Source organism: Barbus barbus (assembly GCF_936440315.1).
Source record: "Barbus barbus genome assembly, chromosome: 27".
Lineage (NCBI taxonomy): Eukaryota > Metazoa > Chordata > Actinopteri > Cypriniformes > Cyprinidae > Barbus > Barbus barbus.
In genome coordinates, this window is record NC_136755.1 from 10,698,090 (window position 1) to 10,708,796 (window position 10,707).

The following is a 10,707-nucleotide window of genomic DNA, read 5'->3' on the forward strand; positions in this document are numbered from 1 at the left end:
AGTGCTGCTTGAAAGTTTGTGAACCCCTTGCAGAATCTGTGAAAATGTGAGTAATTTTAACTAAATAAGATTAACATCATACAAAATGCATTATTTTTTTATTTAGTACTGTCCTGAGTAAGATATTTTACACAAAAGATGGTCACATTTAGTCCACAAGACAAAAAAATAGCTGAAATTATTAAAATAACCCCATTCAAAAGTTTGGGAACCCTTGGTTCTTAATACTGTGTGTGGTAACCTGGATGATCTACGACTGTTTTTTTTGTTTGTTTGTTTTTTTGTGATGGTTGTTCGTGAGTCCCTTGTTTGTTCTGAACAGTTAAACTGAGCACATGCATGCATTTTATATGATCTCTCTTATATTGTTAAAATTACTCACATTTTCACAGATTCTGCAAGCGGTTCACAAACTTTCAAGCAGCACTGTATGTGCAATTGTTTTATTGCATTTCCCTATTGCAGCTGTTATAAAACAATATTAAATGACTCTGAAAATGAAATTAACAGAAAGTGCTGTCTGAAGTGATGTACAAAAACTCTTGAGTAGTAATAGTAAACTGAAGCACAAATGACATGGTTTATTCCTATAACGAAGGGTAATTTTATCTAAAATAGTTAAAAATACATTAATTTATCCTTTTGGTGGATGAGTGTCTACCATTTGGAATAGTAAATATGCCAAAGGCCTTCCAAGCCATTGGGCACCCTCCAAAGGTTAGGGTGCCAACCGGACCATAGGTGGGATGTGTGGGGCCCCTGTGCAGTTTGTAGCTGTGGACCCTGGTGGAAATCATTCAGAATTGCAAGATATAAACTCAGATTTATAAGATGTAATTTTGGAATTGCAAAGAAAAAAAATCAAAATTCTGAGTATATCTTGTGATTCTGACTTTTTTCTCAGAATTTTGAGTTTATTTTGCTCATTTCTGTATAAGTATAACGTATAAAAGTTATAATAGTTGGTATAAAAGTTGTTTTTTCTTCTTTTTATTTTCTTTTTTTTAAACGTAAACAGGCTTTTCTATATGGAAGACTGCATAAGCTAAATATATTCAGAGCTTTTGAGGATCTCTCACTGTTGCACTACAAGGATCACACACATTTTGCACATTGTGATGTATACACTACCACATTACCTCATTTTTTTGTGTATGCATGCACATCTAACGGTTAGTCCCAAAGAAATTTTGAATTAAAACCTTTTCTGAGGACATAAGTCCACAAATAGTAGTAGATGAGACACTGTCACAACTTATTTTCATAAATATTTGCGATTTATCATAAAATAGGCTGAAAATATTTCAGCTGCAGCTGGAAAAAGTCATTCAGTAAGATGGGTGGGGTTGAGGTTAAATAAGGTTAAGTAGAAATTTTATTTTCAAAAACCACTGGGAAAAACAACAATTTAGAGGAGGGTAATATTATATGAAAGGTCTCACTCTAAACAAGAAACAAGCAGTTAATTCATGTAGCAAATCCTTCACTGACACATGGTTTACCCATGTGACTAAAAAGGAAACATTTGCTAGTTTTGGTAATCTTTCAGGAAGTCAAGGGTGTGACTGTCATATACTGTACATATGTTTGCTGCCATCAAAGAGTGTCCTGAGAAATTGGCATTTGATTTCTAGTGACTTGCCCTCTAGTCCGTGGCAGAAGATAGCGGTAAACCTGTGTGAACAAATCATCCATTATTTATAATACATTAGTCAAAACGTTAAAAACCCCACCCAACACAGCCTCCAACATGCCAGGTATTAACATGATTATGGATAACTCTCTGATGACGAGGGAACCGGGCTTGACTTGTCATTTCAAGCCATGTTATATGCACAGAGAATAGCAAATGTACAATGAACAGAAGAAACCCTTTGTAGACCAAACCAACCTGTCAGTTCAAACCATCACAGACCAAGCCTTTTTTTGATACAAGATAGTGTGTGGGATTCAATCATTCATTTTTGTTGTGAATTTTGAATTATTTTTGGTCGTTTGTCCTATGCACCTATCGATAACCTGCACGTGTGCAAGGCTAATTGTTTATTAAAGATAAAATAAATAGAGAAAAGTTTCAGTACAATGTTTGATACATCAGGCTTTTAATGGCTCAGTATGACATATAGGCGAATATGGAGCTCATACTCAAGAAATGAAAAAACAAAACAAAAACATTTTTATTACACACATTTTAACATGATTATTCTAAAACATATTACTAATATGAAAGTTATACCTATATGTTTACTTCAAGTCATGGTTCACATGTGAAATCTTGAATGATATTTAATGAAAAGGCCTTTTACTTGCTGAAAAGTATAAACTATCAGTCAGAAGACATAAGGCATATAGATTGTGGACAATTGGTTTTTCAGCAAAGTTTTCATCTTGTAATTTGGGGGCCTTTGAAATTAGTGTATCAAATATGATATAGTACAGGCTTTATAAGGTTAAAATACATTTTACTACTGATGTCAGAATGATGATAATAGCCTTTAATCATTGCACCCAGGTGACACTGTTCTCATGAAATCATTTGGGACAAAATAGTTAAGTTGAATTTGTATTGGCTTCTTTTTAGCAACTCAATTCATTTCTAACAAAAGGGACCATTTCAAATCTGTAGACCCACAAGAGTGATAGTGCTTGATTCATCTGTATTAATGAGTGACTGATGGGGTTTCTGATGTGACACACTGTCCAATGAAACCTTTCCACTGGGATTGAAGGCCATTCCACTGTTCCTGATCTACTGAGCACTTATATACGGTGCAAACCATGCATTTAACATTTAAATATAAGATTCTATAAATGATAACTAAATGTCTAATAATTTTCATTTAAAGTTGTATCTTTTGTTGTGTGTATAACCTGATATAGAATGACTCACAGAGTGTTGTTTTCTGGATCCGCTTTTCTGTATAACTTATTAGCTGTTCCATTAAATAGATATAACACATGGCCACAGAGTTGCATTCACACTTATAGCAACAAACAAAACAGTCAGCTTTTGATTCTGCACACACAAACTTTTTTTCTCTCTTGCAGCATTGCACAAAGTGCAGTAAGAAACTGAATGCAACAGGTCGTCACGTGTTATATATGACCTTGTATCACACACTGAAGTTCAATCAGAGATGCATGTGCCTGTAAGAAACTTTCATGCTATATGATCATTCCAAACAGAAGTGCAAAAAATAGTTAAAAAATGTTCCAAATGACAATTATTTATTATGGGTCATTTATAAATATTTTAAAAATGTAATTGTGCCTATTTCTTAGCAAAAGTTATGTATGTAGCAATTTTGCAGAGAAATAGCAAATGTTTTTTTTTTTTTTTTTTTTGGTCGGACAGAGTTTGGATCTATTTTAGGATCACTGATATACTATTATAAATACATTATGATAGAAATACGTTGAATGTATATTTTCTTTCAGTTAACATTTATATTATTTCAAGTTTGTTATTTAGATTTTTATGGTTTTAGTCTTAGAAGCTCATACATATATAATTTTTATATAACCTCATTAAAATGATCATATGATCATTTCTATTGTCACTGAGCATCAAGTGTCATTTTAACTGAAAGTGACACCAGTAAACAATTGGTGTTCAAAGGAATTTTCTAAAAAAAAAAACTTACCGTAATTACAGCTTGAGTTCAGTCAATCGTATCTGTGACATGTCGTTGAGGACCACAGAAAATCTTTTTGTGTTTATGGAAAAAAGAAGAAATACTTTTGGTTATGCGTTTCCAAAGAAATGTCTCTGAGTGAAGTTTGTGCCAGGTCATGCTTTACACATAGTTATGTTAATCTGCTTTTCTGGTGTCCTTGCATGAATATTAGGCAGTTACCAGGTTTATATGAGTTAAAATATTGAGTTACCAGGTTTACATGAAATATTAACATTGCACAGACAAGACAATAAGTGATTACACAAAATCTCAGGCTCATCCATATAATGCATATAGTTACGGTTATGATAATTATGTGGCATAATTGCCCCTTAGAGTTCAGTCCTCTCCTCACTTGAAGTTCTGTCTCCATGACAACCATCATTTGAGGGATCTGTGCTTTGGACAGATGATAAAGCAAACCTCGTTCCTCCGCTGAAAATTTGATCATGTGCTATAAAAATTTAGCAGTGCATTATGGAAATCCTCATAATGAAAACTATCACTCAAGGGTCCTGGGATGATACTCATAACTTCCTCTTGTGCCAAAACAGACACATTTACAAGTCATCTGTGATCAAATTAAGAAATCATAGGTCTCACTTTCAGGTTATGGTTATTGAAGTCCTGTTCTTCTTTATGTTTATTGTGTTATTTGTCTAATAAAAGCGTGCTCCCTGTTTGAACTACCATTGTGTAAACTCTAATGGTTACGGTAAGTGTTGGGGTTATGAAATAACACTAATTAGACAGTGGGTTACGATACCCAATTGTACATGATTACTTTATTGTTGTCATGGTGAAGCATCGAAATGAAAATCTCCTTATTATGTGGAGTTATTTCCCACTTCAATTACTTATGTTGTGCTAACATTATAGTTTAGTAGATACAGGTTTCCAGTTTTCGCAATCAATCAAATACTTTTATAGAGAGAAATAAAGTGCAGAATAAGTCTATAGAATAAGTGCATGTATTTTAAATACACTATATGTTTATAGTGTAAACTGGTGGCATTAAAAATCTTAAGAAATTGACTTTTAAAGGTGTTTTTTAGTTATTTTAGTCATTTCTAAGCATTAAAGGGTTGGTTCACCCTCATGTTTACATATTTTAACTCATGTAAACCTGGTAACTCAATATTTTAACTCATATAAACCTAACTGCCTTAATATTCATATTGAGCTTCTGTCACTAAAACAAATTCCTTGTATGTGTAAACATACTTGGCCAATAAAGCTCATTCTGATGTCGTTCCAAACCCGTAAGACCTTCATTTTCAGAACACAAATTAAGATATTTTTGATGAAATCCAAGAGCTTTCTGACCCTCCATAGACTGCAAGGGTCCTACCACAGTCGAGGCCCAGGTAGTAAGGACATTGTTAAAATAGTACATGTGACATCAGTGGTTTAACCGTTATTTTACGAGGGTATGAGAATACTTTGTGCACAAAGAAAACAAAAATAATGACTTTATTCAATAATTTCTTCTCTTGCGGGACGGTCCGCTGCCATTTTCGAAGTACCACGACACATGCATCAAGGTATTCTGCACCTTGTTTACGAGCAGAGGAATTGAGGAATACACACATTGTGGTATGAATTTTTTTACACAATAAGTATTCTCGTAGCGTCATAAAATTAAGGTTGAACCAGTCACATGGACTATTTTAACGAAGTCCTTACTAGTTTTCTGTGCCTTGAACATGGTGGTTCTTAGTATGAAAGTCAGAAATCCCTTGGATTTCATCAAAAATATAATTTGTGTTCCGATGAAGTAAAGTCTTATGGGTGAGGGTGGGTAATTAATGACAGAATTTTCATTTTTGGGTGAAAAAATTTCAGGTTGTTTCCTTAGTTAAATTGTTTACTTAGACCTAGTACAAAATTAATTAAAACGGCCCAGTAGGGTAATAAAAAATAATGTATTTGCGTTTATTCATGCAACAAATGGAATTTAATCCTGCATATATAAAAGTGTGCTTTTATATAAAAATAATGTATCTGAAACATACAATAATGTTTAATCAGGGCAATATTATAATAAATTAAATCATTTATGAAAATACCACATTTTAAAATATATTTCTTGAATTTTTAATTCTTTTTCTCACATTTTGTAAAAAAAAACAAAAAAAGGACAAATGACTCAAAACAGGTTTATTTAATGGAAACAAGCATTATGTTATTTCAGTGTACCTCTAAAGTAGTCCAAATCACTTTTCTCAAAAATCACAAGAGTTACATATAAACATGTATATGTACATCAAGCCAGCGGTTGTTATGAACTGCATAAATGTCACATGTTAGCAGCCACTTCTATTACAAAGGAAATAGACCACCTTTAAACAAAGATAATCTGTGAAGCTTTTTTACAACATGATTAAAATGTGTAAAAATGTAAAGTTCCATTTTGAGAAATGTTAAAAATGTTATCAACGTTCTTTCAATCAAAACGTCACATCTAGTTTTAATAAGCAAACTTCTACATTTCTGTGAAATGCATTTAAATTCTGAACATGAGAGAATCTGAGGGAATGATCATCTCGTAATTTATCTTCCATCATGCAAGCAGCCGGATGCTCTCAGATCCCAGTGATTGTTGTTCTACGTAATTAGTGCTTTATCAGTTTGCATTTGGAGGCAATTTCTCGTGGAGAGATTGACAGATTATAAACTGTAACAATGAGAAACTTTGCATTACAAAATAAATAGACTGAAGCATTTACTTTTCCCAACTTGTGCACTATCTACACTGACATTCCCTCCTGTGTCACATGATCCTTTTGTATGAAACACACATAGTAGCTGAACATAATCTTAAATATGCCCCTCATAAAACAGCATCGTGTAATACTGCTTCTGAGTCTCAACCAAATCTGTGGAATGAGGTATAAACAGGAATTCAGGTAACAGCAGGTCATATTTCCACCAGCAATAAACTCCTGGTGTTTGGGTTAAGATTGATCCCATCCCTGAAAGTGGAATTAATATTAGGTTCAAAATTATAGAAATAAATATAATAACCCAAAGCACAGTTGGTCGTCAATTACATCATTACTTCACTTTAGAAAGGTTTTAAATATTATATATAGTGCTTGAAAACAATGGAACTTTGTCAAAAATGAATCTGTAGTGAACAATTCAGTTTGGCAAAGTGAACTGGAATGAGAACTTTGAGATCTTGCAATGTTCATATTGCTTGGAGAACATGGACAATAAAGTGCATCATTCGTGAATTGCCTGACATCTAGTGATTAATTGGAAGAAGTGCAGTAAACACTCAACCAGTTTTGCCAAAACAATGACACATGGAGTGGAGCGGTGAGGGTTACACAATCAGGCTCAGCTTTAGCCTGCCAGAGGAGTATTCAGACTGTACTCATGCAGAGCAGTAGTGTTTTCTCCACAATCCACATACTGGTACATCTCCTGAGACACCTGCTCAGCATGGCCAAAGTACACGGTAGTGACGGTTATCCTACAAACCAATGAGCAAAGTTAGTAAAAAGTAAACCAAGCACATTAACATGAATGCACAACAAGTACCCTGACTCAAACCTGCTTTCCCTGCATGAGCACCATATATATACACGCACACAAATATCTACGTTGTTTGAGAGCGACTCTATTACATCATTTGCCATGAAAGGGATTTCTCTGCAGAATCGTGGGTAACTACATTCCTAGTTTTCCACTAGGAATTTGCAGTTAAACATGATTGTTGTACATGCATACATGGGGCTGATGGCTTTAACAAAACCATAAAACATTGATTAACAAACCTATAGCTTCCAATGTTTTGCACAATACTTACTGCATCATAACCACAATGTTGTGCACCTTGATACTCTGCAGGGTACAGTAGTCACTGGAAAACAGAAGAAGCTGAAAAGGTCTGCCAGGAAAAATATATATATTTATTACACCTTGTGTATTCATGCATGAAAAGTGTGTAAACTTACTACATATAGCTCATTTCATCTGCAATAGTGCTGGGCACCATGTAGTCAATCTGACAAGAAAACAGAAGTATTACAAAAGAATGATCAATGTTTATATATATATATATATATATATATATATATATATATATATATATATATATATATATATATATATGCTGAAACATACCTAATTTAACCACTATTTCAAATAAAGCTCTACCTGCTTCATATCCAGAGGCCCAATAGTGGTTATGTTGCTAATACGGGTTTTTCCAATCACAGTCTTGGAAAACTGCACCTGGGCTGTGATGTTGGCCACGTCCACCGAGTAATAGTTGTTGTTAGTAATATTCAGCGAGTTCTTTAAAAGACAGACAAATTATCAGAATACACAGTAATAAGTAATAAACAATAAACTACAGGACAGCACAGATTTTTGCCCCGTTTGAGAGTTGACTGATTTCACAGAAAACTGTGTAGAGTACGATGTGCAGACTCTGAAAAATGTTTAATATTTTGAGCTGATTTTAGAACACATTGTTTTGATTTGTCACACGTGTGTTTCATCTGAGGCACATATTTCTGCATGAGCTTCTTGTGTTCGGAACGACCTGAAAGTCTGTTAGTGCGTGATCCTTACTCGTTTTTAGTGTTTGATGCCCAGTTTTTCCCTCAATAACCATTTTAAAATCTAGCAAATGTATGATGCCTAGTATTTTAAAATCTGTTCAGTATAGTGTATTCCAGCCTTAAATGATGAAAGAATTTTCTTAATTGAGATCTCTTAAATTTCCTCTTGAAGCAGATACACTGTAGCACTTTTAAAAGCATCACTTGTGTCATATCTGTTCAGTGATAGCTTACAGTGACATTGAGATACACAATGCGTTTGGTCTGGTCATAGGACACGTAGACAGACTTCACTCCCACATAGTTGACATCAATGGAACGTGGGAAAAGGAAGAACACAGCCAAGCTGGAGAGCAGCAGGCACACAATGACTGAAGCAGTCACATACAGCTTGCTGTAGGACATACATAACATAGATTTAGTCAGAGAGTCCAATCAGTATTCTATAACATAAAACAAATGTAAGCTCTTTAAAAGTTTCACAAAAGAATTGAGACTAACTCGTTTAACAAAACGCATCAGGATAAAAACCTTTAAAGGTTTCTTACGTTCTCCTTGGTCTCAGCCTCTGGTCGCTGTATGGGATCAGGGCCACCAGCTGATTTTCTTGGCCTGCATAAACATGTCACAGTGTGTTACATGGTGTACATTTTTACTGAGAGATGACATTTCAGATTGGGTTACTTTTAAACCATTTCAATTAACAGGAACTCTCTAGACGAAGTGTTCTAAACTGAGTTTAGAAATGTACCTCGCGGGATCCTTCCAGTGCCTTGGCATGTGGGGCAGGTGACGCTGTCTCGGCCAGTGAACTCCACGTATGGGAACTGAGACACGTCTCCCCCGTTCTTACCATCATCGGTCTGCATGGCGCTGTACCCGGGCGATGAGGTCAGGCTGTCTTTACCCTCATCATGACAGGTATGCTTCGGCAGGTGGGAAAGAGCCTTCCCCATTTTTTACACCTGGTGATAAGAGCAAAATTTTAATACTGTATGGGTGAAAAATGCTAATTGTACTATAAAACCAGGGTTAAAAGCAGAATACCTAGAAAAATACTGTGCATATCCAATACCACCAAAACTATTTAGAACAGAATATTTAATAAATAATAGAACATAATCTTTTATAGAAAATCAAATAAAATACAGTCTTTAACAGAGCATGCAATATAATGAAACTGTGAAAAGAGAATCAGAAACAAACAGAACAGAACCTTTAATAAAGAATCAAATAGAAAAGAACCTCTTTGAGAATACAGGAACTTTCATCACTCGTTAATGAAACATAACATTTTTAATTAAGAACTAAATAGACCAGTTCAATACAGAGTGCAGAGGAGACAAAGTCACGATCTAGCAACACTTCATACCGTTATAACTGTATCTCATATAGAATACAATATAACTAAAGAAGAAAATAAACACGATGTCAGCAAGAATAAATATAATAACAGCCGTCATCACGTTTGGGATTTATGACAGCTGATGGACCTAAAGTCATGTCTCGTGTTTATGTTTCAGAAGATAGTGCGAAGTAAAAGAAATGATAAAAGGCCATCGGTAGGCCTGGACACGAGCATCGCTAATAACCGGCTGGCTAAAAACAAAGCTAAGGGAAAGACGTAGCAGGCTTTTATGCTCGGAACCAGTTCAGAAATAAAATGCCTACGATTAAAATGGGTTTGCCTCATACCAAATATGAATATTTATGTAAAGATTCTATCCTTACCTGAATGAATCAATGTTAGTGAGCGCTTCGGTGTCAATGCAGTTGTCGTTTATCTTTTGCACTGACTGACATGCGCAGTGCGCCGTTTCTAGGCTGGACACAAAATACTACAGCGAAGCCCAAGCTCTTGAATATTAATTATTAATACGCCATCAGACTGTACATCTTTCAGTTAGTCAGCAAGGCCCACTGGACGAACGACGACTAATGTAATAAAAATGAATGAACAAATCCGTCGCCTTAAATGGGTTGTAGGCATATAAGTCCTGATAAACAATAAGTTTATTTCCAACAAAGCAAAAGTGTAGGCTTAGCTATGTTTAATTTACTCTTCCCGTTAAATAAAACATGTAGTAAAGTAAAACAAATATGACTGGTCTTTAATGCTTGCAATGAAAAAAATAATGTGTCCAACACAATCAGTAACCCCTCACTGCAGAACATAGATCCAGGGGGCGGGGTTGGATCCACATCTAGGGGGTGGAGATATGTAATGTAGGAGGAGTTGGATCTAGATCCAACCACACCCCCTGGATCTTGTGTTCTGCAGTGAGGACCATCTCAACACAATGGCCTTGGCCTAAATGAGTTTGAAGTCCCCTGATGTATGGGAAACACATCATACATGGGCACATACAGGTTTTAATACCTTTATACAAAAATGTTAAAACGCTAATGAAAAGATAGGTAACATAGCATGTAGTAATTTGTCTTAAATGATA

The 10,707-nt window shown here is 34.9% G+C and overlaps 1 protein-coding gene across 1 annotated transcript; it reads right to left on the bottom strand.

The window, feature by feature from the left end:
* Positions 1 to 5,754: 5,754 nt before the first annotated feature.
* On the bottom strand, positions 5,755 to 10,425 carry LOC306847710 (transmembrane protein 106B). Its single transcript, XM_079381832.1, has 8 exons — positions 9,986 to 10,425; positions 9,006 to 9,219; positions 8,803 to 8,866; positions 8,489 to 8,648; positions 7,845 to 7,985; positions 7,643 to 7,692; positions 7,495 to 7,548; positions 5,755 to 7,158 (listed from the first exon to the last, which is right to left on the bottom strand). Exons 2-8 carry the CDS (start codon positions 9,208 to 9,210, stop codon positions 7,029 to 7,031), a joined length of 804 nt encoding a protein of 267 aa, XP_079237958.1. The 5' UTR covers positions 9,211 to 9,219; positions 9,986 to 10,425; the 3' UTR covers positions 5,755 to 7,028.
* Between the last annotated feature and the right edge of the window lie 282 nt (positions 10,426 to 10,707).

What these genes read in the sequence shown, in the direction of transcription:
- LOC306847710 (XM_079381832.1), bottom strand. Translation starts at nt 9,210, where the DNA reads ATGGGGAAGGCTCTTTCCCACCTGCCGAAGCATACCTGTCATGATGAG. An exon ending in CACTGGAAGGATCCCGCGAG is followed by an intron (nt 8,867 to 9,005) that starts GTACATTTCTAA and finishes ATGTTTATGCAG; the next exon opens with GCCAAGAAAATCAGCTGGTG. An exon ending in AGGCTGAGACCAAGGAGAAC is followed by an intron (nt 8,649 to 8,802) that starts GTAAGAAACCTT and finishes TATGTCCTACAG; the next exon opens with CAAGCTGTATGTGACTGCTT.